This window comes from Carassius carassius, chromosome 16, assembly GCF_963082965.1.
Source record: "Carassius carassius chromosome 16, fCarCar2.1, whole genome shotgun sequence".
NCBI classification, from domain to species: domain Eukaryota; kingdom Metazoa; phylum Chordata; class Actinopteri; order Cypriniformes; family Cyprinidae; genus Carassius; species Carassius carassius.
Window position 1 is genome coordinate 11,184,334 of NC_081770.1, and position 27,795 is coordinate 11,212,128.

The following is a 27,795-nucleotide window of genomic DNA, read 5'->3' on the forward strand; positions in this document are numbered from 1 at the left end:
GCTCCTGTGATTACAAGTACATCTCTAGCACAAGCTCCTGCCTACTTGCTTCTCTCAAAACTAGTCCAATCGCGTTACCAGGAGGGCAGCATGCGCTCAGCTGCTGTTGAATCACAACACAGGAACCGCTGGCCCAATCAGAACTTGTCACGTATTTCTGAAGGAGGGACTTCATAGAACAAGGAAGTCATCAGCCCGTTTTTATGACAGTGAAAACAGCGGTATACAAATAGGTGAATTGTGTGAAAAATACAGTTTTTTTATACAGTTATATTGCACACTGTAAACACAATCAAAGCTTCAAAAAAGCGCGAAAAACGGGACCTTTAAAAATCTTTAATACATTGCTTTTAACTATACCTTCATGATGTTACATGTATAACACTTTAGCGTAAAATTCAAACATATGACTTTAATAATATTTTTTTTATACATGCATTTTTCCCAAAGTATAATTGCATGATTTACTTAAATGTTAAAATCCACCACACTGCATAAACGAATGCTCACCGACTCCTTCCTTGTTCAAACAAGCTTTAGTCCTGCAGTATCACTTTCCAGCCACAGTTTCTCCACACATCTTGCCAACCTGGTTTCCGTCCTGTGAGTGACTCTGATTCCCTTTATCACCCGATCCTTCTCACCTGGTGACTAATTAGCTGTCTGCAGCTGGGCGCCACACTCAGCGCCAAAACACCCAGGCAGAAAGAGTGTGGTCTGCAGCTCAGCTCAACAATAGCATTCAGATCTGCTTAAATAACATAATCAAATCTTGTTAAAATATAACAACTGTTTAAAATGACAAAAATGACAGAACAGTACAGAAATAATGAGAGCTTGTTCAGGATCAACTGTGTTGACTGAAGAGAGAAATGAATCCTGATGACTCAATATGACTCTCTTCTGCAGGATTACTCTTTTGAATAATTGAATACTACATTTCAAACCATTTACAATTGATTTTTGACAGTTTAATGCCACCGTGTGAATGATTTAGACTAAAGGTCAAACATCACACACACTTTTTTCTATCCTCAATGCCACGACTTGAGACCCTTGAGCAAGGAACCGAAACCCCAACTGCTCCCCATCTGCATGAGAGAGAGAGAGAGAGAGAGAGAGAGAGAGAGAGAGAGAGAGAGAGAGAGAGAGAGAGAGAGAGAGAGAGAGAGAGAGAGAGAGAGAGAGAGAGAGAGAGAGAGAGAGAGAGAGAGAGAGAGAGAGTGAGTGAGTGAGTGAGTGAGTGAGTGAGTGAGTGAGTGAGTGAGTGAGTGAGTGAGTGAGTGAGTGAGTGAGTGAGTGTGTGTTTGAATGTGTGTGTGTGGATGGATTTATTTGTTTATGGATTGTGGATTTATTCAACTGACTTCAGTAACAAAGCACGCACACGTGACTCTGGATGTCATTATATCAGATGACCACTAGATGTCCTCATAACCTCATATACGGTATATGTATAACATACTCAATATGTCACAACTTTCTCTTTCTCTCTCCTGATGAAGCTGCTCTAGCTCTCTCTTGTGACTGAATATGAAAATCGCTCCTCACTCTGATATTTCACATATGTGGAAAATGTGTTAATCACTTTACTTATTTGATCATTTTTATTCTGATTGACAGAATAAAATAATAAGAGAATACATTTTATTGTTGATTTCTTGTACTGTTTGCATTTGGCAAAATGACCCTCTTCCGCATCCTTATTCTTCTTCTTCTTCTTCACTGAAAACGGTTGTGCTGCTTATTCAAATCTAAAATGATGTGGAGGTTTTTTTATGTTTGAACATGATGTTTTGAAAGTTTAGAGTAGAATACATTTTTTAAAAATAGAAATGTGAATTATTTAAAGTAGCAATGTTTATTAATTGTAAACGTAAAGTGTTTTTTGTTTTTAATAATTTTATTGCACAGTTTGTACAGGTACAATACAATGCAAGAAAGGGATCATATTTCATTTCTATTTTCTTCTACTGCCATCGTGTGCTGAAAAAGATGAAGTGCATTTAAAAATCTTTTCATAGCCGCACTTGAATTCTTGAATTGCAATAAAAGCCTTTTTAGATGATACATTTAAACTGTAAAATTAATAAAAAATAAATATAATAAATATAATTTAAAATGTCATGTAATGTCAATGTAATCTGTAACCAGTGTTGGGAAGGTTACTTTGGAAATTACAAGATTACAGATTACAAGTTACCCTGTTTAAAATGTAATAGTAGTGTAACTTTTTCAATTACTTTATTAAAGTAATGTAACTAATTACTTTTGAGTACTTTTTGATTACTTTTGTAAATTTGTGAAAATTAAAGAATAATAAATAAAAGCATATACATCAACTTAAATACAGTTATCTAAAAAGCATGTGACGTATTCTGTGTAATAAACTCCTGAAACATTGGTGTTTTTTTGAAACTGCTGTCTCTGTATATGACGATAGTTTTCTCAAAATAAGTAAAATGCACATGAAGTGACACAGAGCAGTTCTAGAAATTATGTTTATGTGCTCGTGTACTCCTATATTGAGGCGGCAGAGGTTGAAAACACTGCGAGCTTCAGTAGGCCTATGTGTAGTAAATGAAACCATGTCTTTGCCATTAATTTGCAGGAGGGGCGGACTGGGAAAAAAATTCAGACTGGAAAATTCAAACTCATACAAACAAATTAATGGACAAAACTATTTTTTGTATGGACCTGACATAAAAAAAGGTTTAAATCTTTAATTTGGGGACATGCAAAATAAATAAAAGTTCTCTCCTGAACTGCACCTTCACTTCCATTTTTCTCTTCAGTCTCTTTATTTTGCCCTGTTATCCATCTCTCTCATGACTTTAATACTCAAGATTGAACAAAACTATACTTTACAATACAATACTCTACAATACTACAATATCTTTATAGAAAAATGCAAATGGATTTGTATTTATTTTTAAATAAATACATTTGTAAAATAATTTTACATTTTTGGTTATCACAGTTAAACAATAGTAACCATTTTCTCTGGATTTATAGTTAAATATTAAAATGTTAATTTTCGTAAGGGTTGTGTTGTTGTCTGTCGTAGCTCCCCCTAAACCTAAAAAAAAATCTGAATTTTTTTTTAGCTAAATTACTACTGTAACATTACAACAGATAATAATGATGTCCTTTATATAGTATTTTGAGTGATGACTGATGAGCAACGTGCTGCTGCTTGATTAAATAAATAAAAAAACAAAGACAAAAAAGCATCTTTACAGATGAAACTGACCTGAAACCCTGAACAGTAGTTCTGCTTCTCTGCTCCAGCTGTCCACTCTATTCTTTCTTTCTCTCTCTCTCTCTCTCTCTCTCTCTCTCTCTCTCTCTCTCTCTCTCTCTCTCTCTCTCTCTCTCTCTCTCTCTCTCTCTCTCTCTCTCTCTCTCTCTCTCTCTCTCTCTCTCTCTCTCTCTCTCTCTCTCTCTCTCTCTCTCTCTCTCTCTCTCTCTCTCTCTCTCTCTCGCATTGATTACTCGGAGTCTGATCCAAACCGTTTGGCGGAGGCGCGGAGAGCGCGCGAGTCATGACTAACACTTCATGACTTATTAGATATTTAATTATCAAATGGCGGATTCGCAAATGATCGCTTTAGTACATTCGGCAGGCAATTATACAATAATGATATTAAATAGTGGGCTGCCAGGCCACCGGGAATTGTCCCGGTTCTCCCGGTGTCCAGTCCGCCCCTGATTTCCACAGACACGCAGAATGTGGAAGTCATATATTGCATTTTTGGGGCTTAATATTCACAGACACTAGTCCATGTCATGTTTTGATTCAAGTGTACTGACCTACTTTTGATTTAGTCATCCAAAATGTGGCATATTCCGTCCGCGTTAGGCATTCCGTTTTTATGACTGGATTCTACGAACCAGACTGTATTTCCGCATCCCGGAAATTATTATGGCGGTATGTCTCAGAATAGTCAGTGCAATTTGGGAAAGAAATCAGTTAAATCTGTATGTGGATGCGTGTAAATATTCAAATGTAATCCCCTTTGTAATCGTTAAAAATTTCATAAGTAACTGTAATTTAATTACTCATTTTTTCGTAGTAACTGTAACTAATTACAGTTACAATAATTTTGTAATTAAATTACGTAACGCCGTTACATGTAACTAGTTACTCCCCAACACTGTCTGTAACCTATTACATTTCCAAAGTAACCTTCCCAACACTGGTACCCAACAATATTTGAGTCTCATCCACACTGCCAGATGCGCTTGTGGAGATTTGTGGTGCTGGCCCGTGCGAGAATATAACCGAGCGTTACGAAACTGACTGCGTGAGGCCGGTGGCACACTGTCTGCGTGGCGTGAGTGTGACTGTAGGTGACATAAGCTGTGGTCAATTAATTCTGTGACATTACATAACATGTTAAACAGTTGTCATAAAGATTATAAAGCTCGTGTTAATTATTTGAAAAGACTAAATGTATATAATAAAATATAGTTTTTTTTTTTTAAATTATCGTTTCCTTGAAATCATCGCCTCACACTCCATCCCAGTAGGTGGCGGAATATGCACCAAAAGCTGGTTTGCCGATCGCCATAAAACATCAAAAGAAGAAGAAGCTGTATGCGCGCGGCGTGTTTTTTTTTTCCCAAACCAGTTGAGCACAAACCACGCCCCCTACGCCAAAAAACCCCACCCCGCAGCCATGACTCACGTCTCTAGGTCGATTTCATTGGTCAACTCTATCACAGTGCTTATTGCTACACTGCGTTGAAACAAACGAACAAATTTTAATATAATCATAGATATATGGATATAATATCCAAAACAAAAATAAAAGGGTGTACAAAATAAAAAAAAATAGTGAATAAAGTTACATAATGTAGGCTGCTATAAAACAGGTGCACAGAGTAGCTTAATACTGATATATATACCGGTATATATAATTTAGTATAGCAAACAATATGACCTCCTTACCTGCATTCCAAGCCCAGAATGCAAAACTTTAGGTGCATTTTTGACTTAAAGTGGCATCAATGTAACCCAATAACAATTTAAAAGCATGTCTTTGTTTGCCTTTTTGCGTGATGATTAGTAATAATCAACTTGCTGACTTGCCATAGAATGCTTTATTTATCAATTACATAGATAAAATACAAAAATGTCCTGGTACAAAAAAACATTACATGCAATTCACAATTGCTATAAAAACTTTTGAAAAAATGTTCTGTGCAGTTAATATTTTTAACAAGTTTCCAAAAATGATTTAAAAAATGGCTACATAACCTGCAGTCTGGATCTAAATTTCATAAATAATACTATGTTTGCATTAACTAATCTACTAAATAACCATTTTTAAACACACTCACACACACACACACACACACACACACACTCACACACACACACACACACACACACACACACACACACACACACACACACACACACCCAAATATTTTTATGCTTGATGTGAGTAATTCATTGCCACAGATTCTGACAATTTGTGGCGAACCCTGACAGCCCTTTTCCCTGTATATCTGCTGTAGTCATGCTCTGAACCAGAACTGCATTTTCTGGGGCGTCCAGCTGTCAAACGCTGCCTAGAACCAGTCTTAGCTGTTCTTCTGGCCACTGCTGTTGGCTGACAGCCAATAATAGGACCTGGTCGTCTAGCAGCTCGTCTTAATGCTGCTGCACGTTTTGATACAGACATCCCTTTACCAAAGCAGTAAAATGCAGAGATCAGTTGGGTCTGGTTGTGCTGCATCTTTTCAAGCTGCTTGGCCATTTTAGACATGGCATTACTGTAGTCTGGGTTTTCAGCCATTTCACTGAGCAGTCTCAGCATCCGTTTCACAGGAGACTGAGGTAAAGATGCTGTTTAAAGAGACAACAATAAAAAACTATTATAAAACAACAAACACCCACAAATGCCTAATAAAAGTAATTCTGTTTGAAAACACTGTTCTCAACAACAGGAATCACACAGTCCTGTTTAAATATATGCCTATACAGTCATCTAGTGGTTATACTACAGTATTGCACTTGATTACATGTATCTCTTTCTATGAATCTGCCTCCATTCATTGGATTTTAAATACCTTTGTTTTAATTTACCTACTTTTAACTTACTGGATTAATAAAAAAAATAAAAAAAATAGCATAAAATGTTTTTTAATAATTTTCTTTTTTTTTACAGAAATAAATGGTGTATAATTGAATACAGAATATTGTTTAGTAGTAGATCCCCTCAAAATAATAAAAAGCTCGCACTTAAGACCAAAAAGGTTAAAGCAAGAATACCAAACGGCAGACCATGCCAACGTGTGCAAAGTTAAAAAAATCAAACATCTGACATAATTTACTCAGCATAAGGTTGTTCCAAATATACATAGCATGGAAAAATTACAATGCAACTATACTACAGCAACTGTTTGATTACCAACCAATAACCATTTTAAGGTGAACTATCCATTTAAGGACCCCAAAATGCCCCAAACGGTTGGTAAAAAAACAAAGAAAAAGTTAGGGCCCAAATAAGCATCTATACAGAATTGTTAATGTAACTTTAAGCTTAATTGACTCACCTCCCTCTGAGTTACCCTGAAGACAGGGATGGTTGGAGTATGGGTCCCCTTGCATAGGTGATATCTGTTGCAGTTGTGTAGAGCTGGTCGAAGACAGGTCCAGCTGACGTGACTCTACAATTCAAAAGATACAGATAGACAAATTGAAATGTTACAAGATTGTTTCTGTTCAATATGCCACCATAAGAAAGAAAAGAAAATACATAAAAAAACAGCACCATCCCTCCCTTTATACTGACCATCATCTTCAGCACTGAGATGATACTGATGATCAGAAGTGCAGGTTTCTTGCTTCGGAGGCATGTCTAAAAAAAAATGTATACTAATGTTGCACTGCTGTACTAGTTGTTTTGTTAAGAATTAAGCATGTTTGATGAAGTTTCTTTGTCCCACTTGAACTTCCTTACCTGGAGCTAATGTGCTAGGCGTTGGCATATTTTGCCGTAAAGGGTTTAGAAAGTCAAGAGAAACTGAGGCTGTGAAGATGATGAACAAGACATATAATTAATATAATAATTTAATAGTTAAAATATCTAAAGAAGAAAGTTTTTAAAAACAGCATCAGTCAGTGTGTGTGACAACCTATGGTACTAAGAAATAATTACCTTTTGTTATTTTCAGCAGCTCAGCCCTCATTTCAGCTGTTGTGGGAAGAAAGTTGATGGAGGTGATGTTGTAATTTTGCACTACTGCTGCCTGGTGTTTGTATGGTGCCCCACTATGGCCAACTGGACAAGTGCAGAGCTCCAACTCCATGTCCACTGTATATGTGTGCCCTGATGTGGATGATCTCACCTGAAATTTCTTTTCTCCAACCTAACAGTGACATAAAGACAAAAATACAGACATATTGGATGTTTCTCAATTATAAAAATGCACAGAACGGACCTGCATTCTCGCGTAGGCTGGTCTTGCCAGACTATTGCTTTAAAGAATTAACATCTGAAGGACAATAGGACACAGAACACATCTTTGTGAGAATCGAGATGCACAGTGATCTGGTTGCTCAACTTACCATTCCAGCAGTTAAGAGAGGGACAGCACAACAAATTACATATTACTTCACAGATGTTATAACCTACTACAACACTGGGTTACATTGTTTATTTTATTTTAAATATTTTTATTTTGCTGCACGTATTTGTGAATGTGTATACAAATTGAATGGTACTAAAGCTTTGTCGATGTTAAGATTATTTTAAATATACCAATAAAAAGTACTGCAGGATTTATTTAGGTCTCTATCACTTTATTAAATTTGTGTAAAACAAAAGGACAAATGTTTACTTTTTACATCAGATCATTTTTATGTGTCCTCTGTACCTGCATTCTTATTGGAGTTTAACTTTGACAGTTGATGATGACAGTATGAAAACACAAGACTTAAAAGGCTTAAAAACACATTTAGAGAAACAACCGTTTGAAAAATTAACCAACAAGTTTTTTTAATGATCCATAATTAAAAATTAAATTTTACCTGAGAAATATCAGATGCTTTGATATTACTTTGTGTAGCAAGAAATCTTGACCGGTGGAATGCCTCCCAATGGCCAAGAGCAACGTCTGTCACACGTGCTTCATAGTACATCTCTAGTCGGGTAATGAAAAGGTTGAATAATTGAGGCAGGTTGAATGCTTTTGTCCTATGAAGTATTTTGTCTTTCAAGACACGCATTGCAGCCTCCACATAGTTATTGGTTTGGTTGCCACGTGTTGGCAAGTCCCTCCTATAACTGAGAGCCCAACTCTCACGTCGACTGTAAAGATTCTGTAGATAGGTCAGGAACTTCCTGTATCTGTAATGGGTAAACAGAAATTGTAAAGAATAAATACAATACAATAAAACCCTCAGAATAGGCCTCGGGAGGGTAAATGCATCAGAAGTACTACTAAAATATTTAAGCTACCTCTAACGGTCTACTATTTTCTCTACCTGGTGGTCAAAGGGTTGTCAAGGGCTTGCTGGTTGAGTAATTCAACTGTACTCATCTCCCTGGCATAAAGCATGTCTTTTACTATGCTGAACATTGTCTGCCTGTCCTTCATCTCAACTTCGTGTTCTTTGTTCCACAACCACCTCCACACAGCTTGGAGAAGATGAAATATGCAGAGCAGTTGTGTGGCTTCAGGAAAGACCTGTGCTATAGCTCCCTTCTCAGCCTTTGAGTCATCTGTCAAAAACACACGAGGGCCTGCCTCACCTCGCCCTCCAAAGGCATAATTTTTCAGTAAGGACTTCAGCAGCTCTAATCCCTCACTAATTGTCTTCTCATCTTCTGACTGTGTTATCACTATCCCAAGAGGAAGACCACCTGCACAGGTGTGTGTGAGGAGGAGAAACACCCTGCAGTTCTCCCGGTCCATGTTACCAGATGAATCCATAAAACACATTTCTCCACTATTTGAGAGGCTGTGTGTTTGTTTCATTAATGGGGAACAAATGGCAACAAGTGGTGTTCCTGCTGAAGATATTTTAAGCTTGGCGCAGGTGTCATTACAGGCTGCATTGTAGGATTCTACCTGCCTTTCCAAAGCCGCTAGCATTCCCTCCCCACTTTGCTCTCCAAACTCCTGCTTTTTCAACTTCTGATACAGTCTGCAAATTAAAATTGTCTTGACTAAATAAGTTCGTCAAAGCAACTGATTTGCACCAAGTGAAATTTCACATACCTGTAGCAAAACTGAAGGTCTGGGCAAATGGCACGGTTGGCTGAGACGTATACATATTTGTTGCCATGCTCAGCCAACAGGTCACTTTTAAGTACAGCCAGAGCTGAGGTTGGACTGTGCCCAACCTCAAACAACTGTGTCAGGGTTTCAATTGCCTTGACCCCTACATCCTTGTGCCTCAGTGCCTCCGCAACAAAGATGTTATGATTGTGTACATTGTACAAACGCACCGAAGTTGGGTAAGTAGGTATATGGGGATCAATGCTCCTGAAAAATAAAAACAAATCACACAAAGAAGCAAGCAAAAGCACTTATTTTATCCAATCTTGACATTTCTAACCCACCTACTAGTTCCTCCCCTTTTGTCTGTAGTCTTCACCAGAGTGCAAACCATTTTTGCCTCACAGCATGTATTTTTTGATAGCCGCCTTTGATTAGCCGTGTCTGATCGGACATAAACATTGTGCTGGCACCTGTAATGAGCCTAAAGATAGACATAATATGAACGTTTAAATATGTATAGAAGTATGCACAAATCTTAGACATGTTAATTTTTTTATTTAGTTATTTATATATTTTACATTACTCTGGCAATAGAAAATTATGTCCAAACTTACATTTTGCCATTAATTGTAATTATTATTATTATTATTATTACTCCTTTAGTTGTCCAGGAAAACATCTCATTGACATATAAGATCTCTTCTTCCAGGGAGAAAATTGCAACAAGTCCAACAGCAAAAAGTATGGACTACACAGAAATCTGATCTAAGTTTCAACAGTCCAACAGGGATTCCATGAAGAAACAAAAAAAGACAGGCTACATACTGTGCAAATATCTCCAAGACCTTTGGATAAATCAACCTGCAAAGCTAAAAAAAATTGAAAAATGTATACGCATTTGTGAAAATTGCTGTAAATTGATGATGCTTTCAGAAATAATGTCATAAATTATGTATTTTTATTAAATAATGTCATGAATACATTTTTTATTAATGTTTTAGATTTTATTATTTAGATTTTCAGGTATATTTCTCCAAGTGTATTGGAGATTTTGCCACAGGTTTTAGTGTCTCTCCATTTTTTCACCTCTTTATGCAATCCCAGATGGACTAGATGATGGTGAGATTTGATCTATGTGTGAACCATATGATTTCAGATCCCCTGTGCATACAAAAATCCATCCATCCATCCATCTCACTTGTCCTAAGGTTATACAAATACTGGAGTCTACAGATAGCAAGTCCATCACAGGGATACAAATCTCACTGGACTATTTCAATTAATGGTAAAAGTCAGTGTTAACTGATATTACTTACTGGCAGAATAAAGTGAAATATAGATAAAACATATATAAATAATGGTCTTGAAATTTGGGGGAAGAATCTAATGTGCCTTTTGCACAGTACAATTCTGTATGTTAACAAAATTTACTGTAAAGTCATTTTCAGTGTAACTAATGGTCTTACACTTATATAGTGTAAAGATGAATTAAATTATTTGATATTACCTTATAAAGTACACGTTGTCCCTTATTTGGTTTTGTCACTGCCACTCTCCAACTCACTCGTGATGATTCACTAAGCTTTCCCACCCATTCCTTTACTTCACAAATTTCTGTCAATGCAATTCTTAGTGATGCCTCAAAACTTGCGTGGTCCAGGTGTGAGTCGCCTTCTGTAGTGCACAAACGATAGGTGCACAAGTGATATTTATACCCAGGAGGCAACCAGTTCTGTAAAAGTAAAAAGAAGTCACCAAACAGAAAATTTACCCATTAGTATTATAACTGAGACGGCCCAACGTTTAGACACATTACAGTAAACCAAGTTTATTTAACAAATTAAATTAAATTAAAATACTAGTGTCCAAAAACTTTTGCACAGTAGTGTGTGTGTATACACGGCCATGCAAAACTTTGGTATCAGTAAGACTTATGTTTTTAAATAAGTCAAGGCTGCATTTGATGATAAAAAATACAGAAAAAAAACAATAATCTTGCAAAATGTTATGACAATATAAAACAAAGTTTCCTTCTTAAATATATATTAAACTGTCATTTATTTCTGTGACGTGCAGCTGTATTTTCACCATCATTACTCCAGTCTTCAGTGTCACATGTTCCTTCAGAAATTATTCTTATATGATGATTTATTATCAATGTTGGAAACTGTTGTGCTACTCAATATTTTATTTGGAACCTTTGATACTTTTTTTTCAGGATTCTTTGTTGAATAAAAAGTTTAAAAGAAGTGCATTTATTCAAAATATAAATCTTTTATAAAATGTTAATATTTGCTATCACTTGGTATTAATTTAACACTGAATAAACAACTTGCTGAATAACATTTTTTATTTCTTTCAAAAAAAAATTACTGAGCCCAAACTTTAGAACTGCAGAGTATATTGTTAGAAAAGATTACTATTTTGAATAAATGCTCTTCTTTTTAACTTTTTATTCATCAAAGAATCCTGAAAAAAGTATCACAGGTTCCAAAAAAATATTAAGTAGCACAACAGTTTCCAACATTGATAATAAATCAGCATATTAGAATAATCTTTTTGAGGAAATGACACTGAAGACTGGAGTAATAATGCTGAAAATTCAGCTTTGATCACAAGAATAAATTAGATTTAGAAAACGTAGAAAAAATTATTTTACACCATAATAATATTTAACAATAGAATTTCTTTCCCTGTATTTTTTGATCAAATGAATGCAACCTTGATGAGCATAAGAAACAACAGTAAAAATGAATAAGTAAATAAATAAAATAAAAAATAATAATTAATTTTTATCACAAATTTTTTTGTGTGTGTGTGTGTGCTCTTGTTTTTGTGACATATCAGGTCACAACTCTGTATAATGACATGGGTATGACACAGGTATTACAAGGAGAGGGTGACTTATGAGGACATAACCCATGTCCCCATTTTTCAAAACACTTATAAACCATACAGAATGAGTTTTTTTGAGAAAGTAAAAATGCACAGTTACTTGTGAGGGTTAGGGTTAGGTGTAGGGTTGGTGTAGGGCCATAGAATATACAGTTTGTACAGTATAAAAACCATTACACCTATGGGATGTCCCCACTTTTCACAAAAACAAACATGCGTGTATGTGTTTGCAAGTATGATTTATTCTTAAGCAATATATTTATCAGTTTTCTATCAGCTGAGACCTTTAAAGTTTATCCAGGGGTATTTATTTTATTTTTTTTCCTTTATATAGGGCATTTTCCCATTAATCTCATTAATACTTTTATTTCAAATTCTTACATTTGATCCATGAATACAATTTATAATAATGCGATTATCTATACCTATAAAATGTAATAATTTACACTGAAAAATACAACTGTATTAAATAATATCATGTGATTATTTTAAATATTTTTTTATATATAAAAAACAAGAAATTATGGTGGAAATTATACTTTTCAACGAAATTAAAATGCCAGTAGGTGCCAGTAGTGAGCGTTTAATAAATGAGTTGAATATCATGTCATTGAGTAAAATATATAAATATGTAACTGGGTTTATTTATTTTTATTTTTTACTGAGATCATATTTTTACCTTCAGATGTACGGCTTGGTCTTCACCACAGCCAAAACATGCGCACTCTCCTGAGAGCGAACCTAATGAATAAGATAAAGTTCAAATGAAAACTTTAATAATACATGTAAAAACTCACACTGAGACCTACAAATACTTCTAATAATAAAATGTTATGGAAAAGAACTGTTTACCGTTAGTCAGCGACGGATCCATCAACGACTTTGATTGACGTCCACACTTCTTCTTCTCAGGTGACGTAAAAGAGTTGACCAATGAAATCGACCTAGAGACGTGAGTCATGGCCGCGGGTGGGGTTTTCGCATAGGGGGGCGTGGTTTGCGCTCAACTGGTTTGGGAAAAAAAAATCACGCGTATGCGCGACGGGCGCCGCCATCTTAGTTTGTGCTGCAGTGCAGCCACAGTTCAGAGAATCGGATCTGTTGGATTTACAACACGTGAATTCATCCACTTCTCCCGAAATACATAAAAGTAAGTGGCTGTTGAACTGGGAGAATAATAGAGTAAACTTTAAAGTTACTTACACAATGTGTATCTGATATGAATAAAACGTGTCTAATTATAATGGAAATTATTATTATTGCCTCTTCCTTTGACATCAGTGTGATGTCAACGCGCGAGAGCACATTTTGTCCATTAGTGATGTGACGTTCTTGACCGATTCGTTCATTTTGAACGAATCTTTACGACTCGGGAAGAACGAGTCGTCTCGGGGAGTGATTCGTTCAGTCGCGCATGCGCATTATTCTATAGGTTCTGTTCTAGTAGTAGTGATTCACCTGTCAGTCAATGCAGTCTTGAGCCGGAAAGAGAATTGATTAGTTCATAGTTCGGGTCTATCGGGTTTTTGACTCGTTCCTTAATCACGTGACAGCCCCATACGCTTACCCAATGCAGTCTGAGCCGGAAAGAGAATTGATTAGTTCATAGTTCGGGAGTTCCGGGCAAGATGGCGGACCAGGTGCATCTCGTGTTCTGAGCTCTGTGAGATAGTCCCAGTATTTATTTGCGTTCTGTAATCCATTCGTTATTATTTTGCCATTTTATTTAACTTTATGTCCTCTAACTTTCAATACTGTTAGTATTTGAAAATAAGTGCACCATGACGTCGAAAAAGAGTTCTACTCTAACCCGCTGCAGCGAGGCAATGGACCATGAATATGCTGTAAGAATGGAAGACTCCACTGAAAAGACTAAAAGGAAAGACCCCTTTTCACCGATGAAGAATCCTCCAGCAGCTAAGAAGAAAGACACTGGGTCAGAAGGTAAAGAGAGCATGAATGCTATCTTGGATGCTATTAAGCATCTAACCGATAAAGTTGACTCATTTGGCTCTCAACTTCAGCAAAATGCTGCAATGCTAGCTAGTATTGTGAAGACGGTTGAGTTTAATGCAGCAGAAATTAAAGACTGTAAATCCCAGTTGCAAACTACTGGTCGAGAAGTTTCGGTGTTAAAGAAAGGTAATGAAGAGCTAAGGGAACGGATCTTAGAACTAGAACGGTACAAGCGCCGCTGGAATCTCAGAATTCGTGGAATAAAAGAAAAGGAAGGAGAAGATATACGCATGGTGGTTACCGACTTGCTGGTGAAAATCTCCCCGTCATGGTCCCCGAACATCAACTACATCGTTGATACAGTCCACCGCGTGGGAAGACGTGAAGAAAATAAAACAAGGCACGTTATTATTCAATTCACTCAAAGAATACACCGAGATGCGTTGTGGCGGATGACCAAAGACCTCACCATATGTAAAGATCTTGGAATCGGCTTCCTGGAAGATTTCTGTAAGGCTGATAGAGATCTGCGGGCGGCGTTGTGGCCAAAGATACAGCAAGCGAGAGCAGCCGGCAAACGTGCGTACTACAGAGGTGGTGCTGGATAGATTAACGGACAGAGAATCACTTGAGATCATGACATGAGGTATACCAGAGTGTACTGACGAGGGCCTGTTGCGTTAAATATACAAATGGTCTTCCGTCTGTTTTTTGTGGACAAAAATCTGAATGGATAACAGTTACACAGTTATTGAAAAGGAATTTAAGGGACTGCGTCCGTTTTCAGGGTTTTCATTTGTTGCCTTTCCTGGCTTCATTTTATATAGTCTGTTGGACTAGGACTGCATCTATTTACAGTTGTTTGTTTATTTGTGTATTATGAATATTTGTTTTTCAGGTATTTCACTTAACGCTAGGGGATTAAGGGATAACATTAAGAGAAAGTCTGTATTTTTGTTTTGTAAGGGTGAAAAAGCAAATCAGAATCAGAATGAGCTTTATTGCCAGGTATGTTCACACATACGAGGAATTTGTTTTCGTGACAGAGCTCCGCAGTGCAACATAACAGCGACAGAACAAAAAACACAATAAGGAATAAAAATACAAAAAAATACAAATAGGTGGGTAAGGATTGACAATATACAAATTGACAATGTATGGCAGGTAGGGCTGGGCGATATATGAACGATATGATCGTGCGTATCTAATCTAATCAGTAAAGCTGCTTCCGTGATCACCACTAAAATCGCCATCACATAATTGGAGTGGCATTTAATAGACAGCAGAGGTGGGACTTTCAAGTCACAAGCAAGTCTTCAAGTCATATCCAAGTCCTCAAAGGGTTAAAGTTAATGAGATAATTAAGTGACTAATTAAATGATGATTATGCATTAGTGATGAACATCTGCTGTTAACAATCAACATCACTGAAGTAAAGAGAAACACAAGAACTACAACTGAATTTAGCCACAGCCTTCAACTGAAAAAAAAAAACACTATGCCACCATAATTGTGGTCAGGGTTTGCTTTAGGTAGTGTCTTGACCCTTTTACTAATTCAAAGCAATTTGATTCAAAACAATTTCAATATTGTTTTCGCAACAAACATATATGCATTGCTGAATCAAACCTTTGTAGTAACAGATGATCTTATGCTTTTTCTGCTTATAACTCATGTTGACTTGGACATCGTGAGATAGTCTTCTTTGGATTGTTGACTGACATTCAGCTTTTACCAGAGTTAGGACTTTCAAGTCACAAGCAAGTCTTCAAGTCATATCCCAAGTCCTCAAAGGGTTAAAGTTAATGAGATAATTAAGTGATTAAGTGATGATTGTGCATTAATGATGAACACCTGCTGTTCTTGAGAATTACAGAGGATCAGATGTTGATGTTTTATTGGTTAAAGTGATGCAACCATAATGGAGATCAGCGTTTACTTTAGTGGGGCTCTTGACCCTTGACTGTCGTGTTAGATCTCTTTATGTAGCATTGCATGAGGTGCTGTAAAGCAGAGAGAAGAAATTATTCTGTATGTGATAGGTGGTCAGATTACAATCAAATTAACATTAGCTCTAATTAAGTTTGGCATAATCAACCCAGTAAAGGTACACTATGGAAAAAAAAATTAAGTGAAGTTTAAATCTACTAAGAGCATACAAAATTTGAAAAACTATACTTTGTAGACACACACAGACATCAAGAACCAGCATATGACTCTCAACAGTGGTGACAATCAACAAAATGTTGCATGCTGGGTAAAACCTTAGTAAAAACTCCCGTCATGCACTGCAGTATGAAAAATTGTCACCACTGTTGAGGATCGTGTGATAAGTGTGGTTGTCTAAAAACCTGAACTGATTGTCTCCTTTTGTGTCTTTCAACATTGAAGCATTGTGATTTTTTTTTACTTCAGTTCAGTAATAGCTGAGTGTCAGTCTACTATCCAAAGATCAACACAATTTCATGATGTTCAGTCATCATGAGTTATAAGCAGAAAAAGCATAAAATCATCTGTTACTGCAAGGTTCGACTCAGCAATGCATACATGTTTGTTGCGAAAACAATATTGCAATTGTTTTGAATCAAATTGGTTTGAATTAGTAAAAGGGTCAAGACACTACTTAAAGCAAACCTTGACCACAATCTTTAGCTTTAACCCTTTGAGGACTTGAATATGACTTGAAGACTTGCTTGTGACTTGAAAGTCCCACCTCTAAAAGACAGAGCCGTAGATCGCTGACAAGCCACGCCATATCGCGTTCGTTATCGAAGGCGATTCATCTGCGATAATGAACGCGATATGGCGTTGCTTGTCAGCGATCTACGGCTCTGTCTATTAAATGCCACTCCAATTATAAGCAGGTGATGGAGATTTTAGCGGTGATCACGGAAGCAGTTTTACTGATTAGATGCGCATGATCATATCGTTCGATATATCGCCCAGCCCTAATGGCAGGTATATTAAAATGAGCATTTATGTATGTACATGTATATTATGTGGAAAAGTTTTAACTGTACGCTAAGTATGTGTGTTGGATAAATAAGTGTATGTGTATATAAATATAAATATAAGTAGTGTAGTGTGTTCCATGTATGTACATGTATATTATGTGCAAAAGATTTAAGTGTACGCTAAGTATGTGTGTTGGATAAAAAGTGTAGTGTATATAAATATAAATAGTGTAGTGTGTCCCACAGTTATTATCAGCTGTTCATAAGATGGATTGCCTGAGGGAAGAAACTGTTCCTGTGTCTGGTCGTTCTGGCGCTCAGTGCTCTGTAGCATCGACCAGATGGCAACAGTTCAAAGAGGGAGTGTGCTGGATGTGAGGGGTCCAGAGTGATTTTAACAGCCCTTTTGCTCACTCTGGATAAGTACAGTTCTTGAATAGATGGGAGGGTTGTACCGATAATTCGCTCAGCAGTCCGGACTACCCTCTGTAGTCTGCTGAGGTCAGATTTAGAAGCTGAGCTGAACCAGACAGTTACTGAAGTGCAGAGGATGGATTCGATGATGGTGGAGTAGAACTGTTTCAGCAGATCCTGTGGCAGGTTAAACTTCCTCAGCTGGCGAAGGAAGTACAACCTCTGCTGGGCCTTTTTCACAATGGAGTCAATGTGAATGTCCCACTTCAGGTCCTGAGAGATAGTGGTGCCCAGGAACCTGAATGACTCCACTGCAGTCACAGTGCTGTTCATGATGGTGAGTGGGGGGAGTGCAGGGGGGTTTCTCCTGAAGTCCACAGTCATCTCCACTGTTTTGAGCGTGTTAAGCTCCAGGTTGTTGAGAGTGCACCAGACAGCCAGCTCTTTAACCTCCTGTCTGTAAGCAGACTCGTCACCGTCCTGAATGAGGCCGATGAGTGTGGTGTCATCTGCAAACTTCAGGAGCTTGACAGAGGGGTCCTTAGATGTGCAATCGTTAGTGTACAGGGAGAAGAGCAGTGGGGAGAGAACACAGCCCTGGGGAGCTCCGGTGCTGATTGTACGGGTGCTGGATGTGTATTTTCCCAGCCTCACTAGCTGCTGCCTGTCTGTGAGGAAGCTGTTGATCCACTGACAGACGGAGGTGGGCACGGAGAGCTGAGTTAGTTTGGGCAAGAGGAGGTTTGGGATGATCGTGTTGAAGGCAGAGCTGAAGTCCACAAACAGGATCCTCACATAGGTCCCCGGTCTGTCTAGGTGTTGCAGAACATAATGCAGTCCGATGTTTACTGCATCGTCCACAGACCTGTTTGCTCTGTAGGCAAACTAAAGAGGATCTAGCAAGGGTCCAGTGATGTCTTTCAGGTGGGCCAGCACCAGTTTTTCAAATGACTTCATGACTACAGACCTTAGAGCCACAGGCCTGTAGTCATTTAGTCCTGTAATTTTGGATTTCTTTGGGATAGGGATGATGGTGGAGTGTTTGAAGCATGAAGGGACTTCGCACAGTTCCAGCGATCTGTTGAAGATCTTTGTGAAGATGGGGGCCAGCTGGTCAGCACAGGATTTCAGACAGGCTGGTGTAACGCAATCTGGGCCTGGTGCTTTTTTCCTTTTCTGCTTCCGGAAGACCTGGCGCACCGCATCCTCGCTGATCTGTATTGCAGGTGTGGGGGAGAGGGGGGATGCAGGAGGTGTGAATGGTGAGAGCGCTTGATTGGAGAGGTGTTCAGGATGGGTTGCAGGAGTTGTGAGTGGTGTGAACAGTTGTTTGGAGAGGCATTCAGGGTTGGTTGCAGGAGCTGTGAATGGTGTGAACGGTTGTTTGGAGAGGCATTCAGGGTTGGTTGCAGGAGCTGTGAATGGTGTGAACGGTTGTTTGGAGAGGTGTTCAGGTCAGGTGATGGGTGTTCTTTCAAACCTGCAGTAAAACTCGTTCAGATCGTCTGCCAGTCGTTGATTCTCCACAGTGCTGGGGGGTGGTGTCTTGTAATTGGTGATCTTCTTTAGGCTTTTCCACACTGATGCGGAGTCGTTCAAAGTGAACTGAGTCCTTATTTTTTCAGAATAATTCCTCTTTGCCACTTTGATCTCCTTTTCCAGTGTGTATTTAGCCTGTTTATACAAGACATTGTCCCCCTTCCTGTAAGCATCTTCTTTGGCCTGACGGAGCTGTCTGAGTTTTGCAGTGAACCACGGTTTGTCATTGTTGTAATTTAGTTGAGTCTTGGTAGGAATACACATATCCTCACAGAAACTGATATATGATGTTACGGTCTCTGTGAGTTCATCCAGATCGGTGGCAGCAGCTTCAAAAACACTCCAATCAGTGAGGTCAAAACAAGATTGTAAATCCTGCTCTGCTTCATTAGTCCATCTTTTTACAGTCCTTAATACAGGTTTAGCTGATTTTAGTTTCTGCCTGTAGGTCGGTATAAGATGAACCAGAAGGTGATCAGAACGTCCCAAAGCTGCTCATGGAACAGAGTGAAATGCATCCTTTATTGTTGTGTAACAGTGATCCAATATATTACTGTCTCTTGTGGGACAAGTAACATGCTGTCTGTATTTTGGCAGTTCACGGGAGAGATTGGCTTTATTAAAGTCCCCAAGAATGATTAAAACAGAGTCTGGGTGTTGTTGTTCTGTCTCTGTGATCTGCTCAGCGAGTTTCTGTAAAGCTGAGCTCACGTGCGCTTGAGGAGGGATGTAAACACTAACCAGAATGAGCGAGTGAAACTCCGCGGCGAATAGAACGGCTTGCAGTTAATGAAGAGCGTTTCGAGATTTGAGCAGCACGTCTTCTTTAACACAGTTACATCTGTACACCACCGTTCATTGATGTAAAAGCATGTCCCGCCGCCGCGCGATTTCCCCGTTGATTCTGTGTCGCGATCCGCTCTAAACAGCTGAAAGTCCGGCAGATGGAGCGCGCTGTCCGGTATGGTGTCATTCAGCCAAGATTCCGTGAAACACAGAGCAGCAGAGTGAGAGAAATCTTTATTTGTCCGAGAGAGCAGAAGCAGTTCGTCCGTTTTGTTGGGTAGAGAGCGGAGATTTGCCAGATGGATGCTAGGCAACGGCATTCGAAATCCGCGTTTTCTGAGTCTCACGAGCGCGCCAGCTCTTTTTCCCCGTCTGCGCGTCCTCTTGAAGCGTGTGATCAGGGCAGCCGCTCCGCCGACAAGAATGTCCAGCAAAACATCAGAATAGTCGAAAACCGGTGAAATATCGGGAGATGTGTGTTGCCCAATATCCAGCAATTCGTCCCTGGTGAAACTGATTGCAGGAATATAACTAAAGACAGGACAAACTAACAAAAACACAAAAACAACTGCAGAGCACGTCACGGAGGCAGCCATCCTGTATCGGCGCCACTCGTCTTCTGTTTATTTTATTAACTTTATTTTATTACAAGAAACTCATTCAAAACCTGAGGATGAGAAATTTTGGGTAAACCAATGGGGAGACAAAATTCTTTTTGACCATGGTTCAACTAAATCTGCTGGATTAGCTATTTTGTTCTGCAATTCACTTGGTAAAGTAGTGACATCTAAGGGTAGCAATAACGGTCACTGGTTACTTTGTGTTTTGACCATTGATGACCAGTATATCATTCTAATAAATGTTTATGGATATAATAATCTAGTTCAAAACAGACAATTAATTTCAGATGTGTCAGACGTCATAGATGGCCTTAAAGTTTTCTATCCAACTGCTAACATTATTATGGGGGGTGACTTTAACATGGTATATGATGAATGGCTTGATAGATATCCTCCCAAATGTCAATATAGTTCTTATAACCCTACTCTGTCTGATTTCTGTCGCAAACACAACTTATTAGATCCCTGGCGTATCAAACATCCGAATGTTGAACAATATTCTTGGTTTAAACCAAATAATACAGCAAAGTCAAGAATAGATTTCTGGTTAATCTCCTCCTCTATCATAAATATTGTTTCTGATTGTTGTATGTCAGCAGCACCTCTCACAGATCACTCTGTTATTAAATTGCTTATCAATCCTTCTGGCGTTAGAGGCAATAATAAGGGGTATTGGAAATTTAATTCTTATCTATTAAAATGCAAATCATTTCAGGATGGTATTAAAAACATAATTTCTAAGGTTATGAACGATGATTCAATAATGTCCTATGTTGCTAAGTGGGAATTCCTTAAATTTAAAATGAATTTTCTATTCATTTTGGAAAATCCCTTAATAGAAATAACAAATTTACAGAAATGACCGTCATTAAGGAAATAAACGAATATTATAACAGAACATCACTTACCGATACTGATAAACAGATATTACAATGTCTACTATCTAAACTGGATGATATCTATCTTCAAAAAGCTGAAGGAGCCTTCATAAGATCTAGGGCAAAGTGGATTGAGGAAGGGGAGAAAAGTACCGCTTATTTCTGTCGTCTAGAAAAAAGAAGGCAGGAGAGACTTGCTATTAAAGCATTATTAATTAATGGTAATGTAGTCACAGACCGATCTTTGATTGCTAAGGAAGCTGTCTCTTTCTATAAATTATATTCCTCAACCTTTTCCTCAGATAATGCAGAATCTTTTTTCAACCATATTAAAGATCTGATTCCCCGGATAGATGATGAGTATGCACTGCTATGTGATGCTGATATTACCTCTGATGAGCTGGATAAAGCTGTAGACAGTTTGTCTGTAAATAAATCTCCAGGCAGCGATGGTTTCACAGCCAATTTCTATAAACACTTTTGGGGTTTATTGAAAGATCCTTTTTCTCTCATGTTAAAAGAAGCTATAGATAATATGACATTCCCCCTTACAATGAAACAAGGTGTAATAACTTTAATCCCTAAACCTGATAAGGACTCCAAATTGTTAAATAATTTTAGGCCCATTACTCTATTAAACACCGATTACAAAATTGTAACCACTGTCTACGCTAGCAGACTGAAAAAAATCCTACATAAAATTATAAGCGACTCTCAATCAGGTTTTATGAAAGGAAGATCTATCCATAACAATATTCGGTTAGTTCTGGATATTTTAGATTATAGACATCTTATTGATGATGATGGTTTTATTTTATTTCTTGATTTCTTTAAGGCATTTGATTCAATTGAACACCCATTTATTTTGAATAGTTTAAGATTATTTGGTTTTGGAGAGAAATTTAGAAACATAATTGAATCCCTTTATGAAAATTCAAATAGTTCAATTTTTTTATCAGGAGGTACTTCACCCCGATTCTCTATCAAACGTGGAGTTAAACAGGGTTGCCCCTTATCCCCATTTCTCTTTATAATAACCACAGAGCTGCTTTCTATCTTTCTTAAGCATTCAAATATAGCTCCATTAGAGGTGTTTGGGCATCCAGTTCTCATAAGCCAGTTAGCTGATGACACTACTATCTTTATGAAGCAGCTTTCGGAAGTCCCCAAAATCCTGCAAAATATCCAAATCTTTTCTAAAGCTTCTGGCTTAGAATTAAATTTGCAAAAGTGTGAGTTGATGCCAGTTCATCAATGCCAGTTAACCGAGGCCTATAACATCCCTATTAAATCTATAGTGAAATATTTAGGAATATATCTTTCTCAAGATATAATGGAATGTGAAAATCTGAATCTGTGGAAAGTAGTTGAAAATTGTCAATCCAAACTTAATTTATGGTTATTGAGAGATATTAGTTTATTGGGAAGAATTTTTTTAACCAAAATGGATAGTTTATCTAGATGTATCTACCCTGCATACTCATTATCGATAACAAATAAAGTGATTAAAAAAATTAATCAGATTAATTTTGATTATATCTGGAGAAAGAAAGCTCATTACATTAAAAGAGCAGAGTTGACTAAAGAATTCAAAGATGGAGGTCTACAAGCCATTGATTTTGATTTCATAAATGGAACTCTTAAAATTAACTGGTTGAAATCCTTCCTTAATAATTATAACCTTTGGTTTCACATCCCCAGAGAAATATTTAAGAAAATTGGAGGGATCGAATTTTTACTTGGATGTGATTTCATTCCCCAGCGTCTCCCTATCAAACTATCCAAGTTTCACCAACAAGTCTTGTTGTACTGGAAGCTCTTATACAACCATAATTTTACACCTCACAAAACCCCAATGTGGAATAATAGATATATCACAATAAGAAACAAATCACTGTATAAAAAGGAGTGGATGGAGAAAGGAATATGGTCGGTGGTTCATTTAATCGATAGTAGAGGTTATTTTTTATCACATGATAACTTCTGTCTCAAATATGATATAACCTGTAGTCAGAATGCGTTTAGCTCTATGATTAAAGCTATCCCCAATGCTTTCATGTGTTTGGTTCAAGCATACCTTTCAACAACGAATCCTCCCATTTGTTGTCTCCCATTACTTTTAGTTGAAGGTGTAGATTTAAAAAAAATTAAACTTCCAAACAAAACTATTAGAAATATGTTTGATAACATCTTATTTCCCATAGTACCCTATAGAAACTTGATTTCACAGTTCTTCTCAAAAAAAAATATTCACAGGTTACGAACAACTTACTTAAAATTTCCTTTATCTCCCAAAGCTAAGGAAGTCCATTTTAAAATTTTAAATGGTGTATATCCATCCAGTGAATTTGTACAGCGAAGATTTGGTTTTGAAACTAGTAATTGTGTTTTTTGTGATAATATTGAAACTACAGATCATTTATTTTTTCATTGTATGTTTGTAAAGGCTTTATGGCTTGATATTCATGACTGGCTATATCCAAAGATTCCTCATCTTGAAGTCTTCTCTCACAAGGACATTATTTATGGACTCGTCTTGGAAAGCAACAAAGACGATTTTTTGGTTAATAACATCCTTATTCTAGTTAAATTCTATATACACAAATCTAAATACTTGAAAGTGAACCCTAAATTCTGTGTATATCACAATGAGTTTCTTTCTTATACAAATTCCCTTAAAATGATGAAAAGTAAAAATGCTAAAAAAACTTTTTGCTATAATAGAAGAATATGACTTGAAAAGTAAACCCTAGCCTTTTTTTTTTTTTTTTTTACTTATTATTTTATTTGTCTATTTATTCATTTTTGGTAATGCAATTATGCACCTGATTCTACTGTTACTATGTAATTATATATTTTTGCTGCCATGTTGTTTGTAACTTGACATTGTTCAATAAAAAAAAAAAAAGTTCATAGTTCGGGTCTATCGGGTTTTTTACTCGTTCCTTAATCACGTGACAGCCACATACGCTAAAACCAATGCAATATGAGCCGGAAAGAGAATTGATTAGTTCATCTCATGAGTCTTCGGGTCGGGTCGAGTCGTTCCTTAATCACGTGACAGCCCCGTACGCTAAAACCATAGACAGTAAAAGAATGCAGTATTGAGTCGGAGAGAGAATTGATTAGTTAATCTTTCGGTTCTTCGGGTTGTTCGTTCTTTTGTCCCGTGATGTGACAACATTGGCTAGAGTAATTATTAAATCAGAGTGTCTGTATAAACCATACTTTTGTAACATATGACACTTTATAAACATTAAAAAACACTGTGTACATACTTTTGAATTGTTGTTTATTGTTTATTTTTGTGCCAGAAAAGCTTTGTAACAAAGAGGACAACTATTCCAAAATAAATCAAAATAATAAAGTAAATAATTAAAAATAAAATAACAGGGTCTAATAACCTTAACAAATGAACTTTAAAAGTACAATATAAAAAAAAGAAAAACTAAATATTGCACAACAAGCTTTGCTTTTTTTTATATAATAATTTAAAATAAATAACACTTTTGTGCCAAAATAAAAATATCAAAGAGGATAACTATTCCCCAAATAATTTTAAAGAAGTTATCATAACCTTAATGTTTTAAACTAACATTAGTAATTCAAATTCAAAATTGTATTTGCTTTTAATGTATATGTCATTATGTCCTTTTTTGAGCAATCTTCTTATACATATATTACACCAATATGTCAAGTCTGCCTAGGAAAAGCAATTATTATACTAGCAAACTCAAAATTGGAGTAAAAATGAACAAACTAGTATAAATACTTTTTATTGTAAGCTTGAATTATTATATTATTATATAGCCTAGTGTTAATTTACCGATAGACAGTCAAAAAGACAAATTAATCAATATTTTATTTATAACAGGCTTTTATTAATTTATAAAATAAACCACAGATCCTCAACAAACAGTAACAAAAACACAGTGACAGAAATGTCAGAAATAGCGTATGGGTCTGTCACGTGATTAAGGAACGAGTCAAACTCGACCCGAGACCCGAAAGACTCATGAGATGAACTAATCAATTCTCTTTCCGACTCAAGACTGCGTTAGTTTTGCGTATGTGGCTGTCACGTGATTAAGGAATGACTTAAACCCGAGGACTCTTGTCAGATAAGAGGTGAGGTGAGCTAATCACCGACTGAAGACCCAGGTAAAGAAGGAATTTTTTTTTCTGTATCTTATAGCATTTTAGTTTTGTATTGTTTTTAATGTGATCAACGTTTGCATAAGTACTAGATGTGTTGGGGAAGTAACACATAACATTTTCATTACATTTTGCTAAAATGAACGAAATGAACGAAATGACTCGAAAAAAGATTCATTCATTTTGCTGAACGAGACTCAAAAGTCCGAGTCAGTAAAATGATCCGAACTTCCCATCACTATTTTTTTTTTGTTTTGTTTTTTATTATCATTATTATTATTATTATTATTTTTTATTAACTTTTATTAATTAACAAAATCAAAATTACATGTATAAACAAACATTATACATGATATAGACAAACATTACACATGAAATAAACAATTTCACACTAGGGGGCTGTATCCACATACTAATTTATATAAAAATATTAAAGCGTTTACAAACTTTCACTGTTTTAATTGCTTTTTGTTTCAATGAAAATCGTATAGTATCAATATAATGCTCAATTTCCTTCCTAAAAGAAATAAAACAAGGTTTTTTGCATGAGAACTTACATTTGTGAATATGAAATTTTGCATGTAAAACAATAAGATTGATCATGTAAACGTTTTCTTTGCTGTTTTCCAACATACCAAATAATACATATTTCCATAACAAAACAAAATGATGATCAATATTCTGCACAATAAAATCACATAGATTTTGCCAAAATAATTTTACAAAAGGGCAATGCCAAAACAAATGTACCACAGTTTCAGGGCAACTAACACAAAAAGAGCAACTAATATCGATATCAGATTTGAATTTTACCAAATAATATTTGGCTGGGTAAATCCTGGTATAATTTTGAATGATACGTCCTTAACCTGGTTTGTAGTCAAATATTGATTAGGTATCAACCAAACCTTTTTCCAAACATTATTGTCTGTCAAGCGATTCCAATATGAATTAACGTAAGGCAAAGACACAATATCTCGTTGAAATAAAGCTCTTCCTATATAAGAACTCATTACATTAGGCAGAGACCACTGTTGGATGTTAATTCTTGTCTGATGTCTAAATAACATGCAAACTTCAGGAGAAATAGCCCCAAAAACTTTGGCATAGTCCCCTGGTGTAACAGGAATCTTATACTGTGCCAAAAACTCACCATAAGTAAAAAGAAAACTATTCAAATTAAATAACTGATCCACCAATATGATGCCATTATCAAACCAGTGTTTCAGATAAAGCGATTTGTGTTTATATATTATATCCTTATTGTTCCATATATAGTATCTATGAGGAGAAAAATTGTGCTTGTAGATCAAAGACCATGATAAAAATGCCTGACGGTGAAATTCAGCTAGTTTTCCTGGTATTTTATCAATATTATAATTACAGCTAAGAAAAAAGTGAATACCACCCAATTTTGATAGAATATGGGAGGGAATAAAGTACCAAATGGAATTAGGATTTTTAACAATTTGTTTAAGCCAATTAACCTTAAATGTATTATTCAATGTAGCAAAGTCCAAAACATTTAAGCCACCATTCTCATATGAATTCATAATAACTGACTTCTTTATGTAATGTATTTTATTTTTCCAAATGAAATCAATCAATATTTTGTCAATTTCTTTACATAGTTTTTTATCAAGATGTAAAGCCATTGCTGCATAAATAAGTCTAGAAATACCCTCTGCCTTTGTAATTAAAACTCTACCCCTTAAAGAGAGGTCTCTTATTAGCCAATGATTTAACTTTTTTTTAGTTTTTTCAATAATAGGACTAAAATTCAGCAAGCACCTTCTTTTCTGGTCTTTGGTTATCAATATTCCAAGATATTGAACCTCATTCTTTAAGGGAATACCATTATAGTTAGTTTTGAGACATTCCTTTATGGCCATAAGCTCACATTTAGCCAAATTTAAGTATACTCCAGATGCTCTTGAAAATTCGCCAATTAGATCAGTTGCCACAGATATCTGATTCTCATTTTGAATAAAGAGAGTAGTGTCATCGGCTGTGTAATTTTTATCTCTCTATCAACAATAGTGATACCTCTCAGTGGGCTTGATATAATATGAGAGGAAAGAAGCTGACTTACTAATAAAAAGAGGTATGGAGATACTGGGCACCCCTGCCTAATTCCTTTGGAAATATCAAATCTAGGGGAAGTACCATTAAATAACTTTATAGAACAGTTACCATTTTTGTAAAGGGTTTCGATTGCTGTAGAAAATTTTTTCCCAAAATCATATTTCTTTAGAGTATCAAGGATAAACTGATGTTCAACAGAATCAAATGCTTTACAAAAATCTAAAAATAATATAAAACCATTATCATTAATCAGATCTGAATAGTCCAAAATGT

The 27,795-nt window shown here is 36.4% G+C and overlaps 2 protein-coding genes across 5 annotated transcripts in view; both read right to left on the reverse strand.

The window, feature by feature from the left end:
• The window catches only part of LOC132160252 (uncharacterized), an 849,275-nt gene that overhangs the window by 529,866 nt on the left and 291,614 nt on the right, over positions 1–27,795 (reverse strand). The window lies entirely within an intron of this gene.
• Positions 5,144–13,108, reverse strand: LOC132160258 (uncharacterized). Its single transcript, XM_059569998.1, has 11 exons — positions 12,988–13,108; positions 12,815–12,876; positions 10,066–10,101; positions 9,582–9,721; positions 9,238–9,504; positions 8,045–8,363; positions 7,173–7,383; positions 6,975–7,043; positions 6,807–6,872; positions 6,568–6,681; positions 5,144–5,857 (listed from the first exon to the last, which is right to left on the reverse strand). Exons 1-11 carry the CDS (start codon positions 13,094–13,096, stop codon positions 5,439–5,441), a joined length of 1,812 nt encoding a protein of 603 aa, XP_059425981.1. The 5' UTR covers positions 13,097–13,108; the 3' UTR covers positions 5,144–5,438.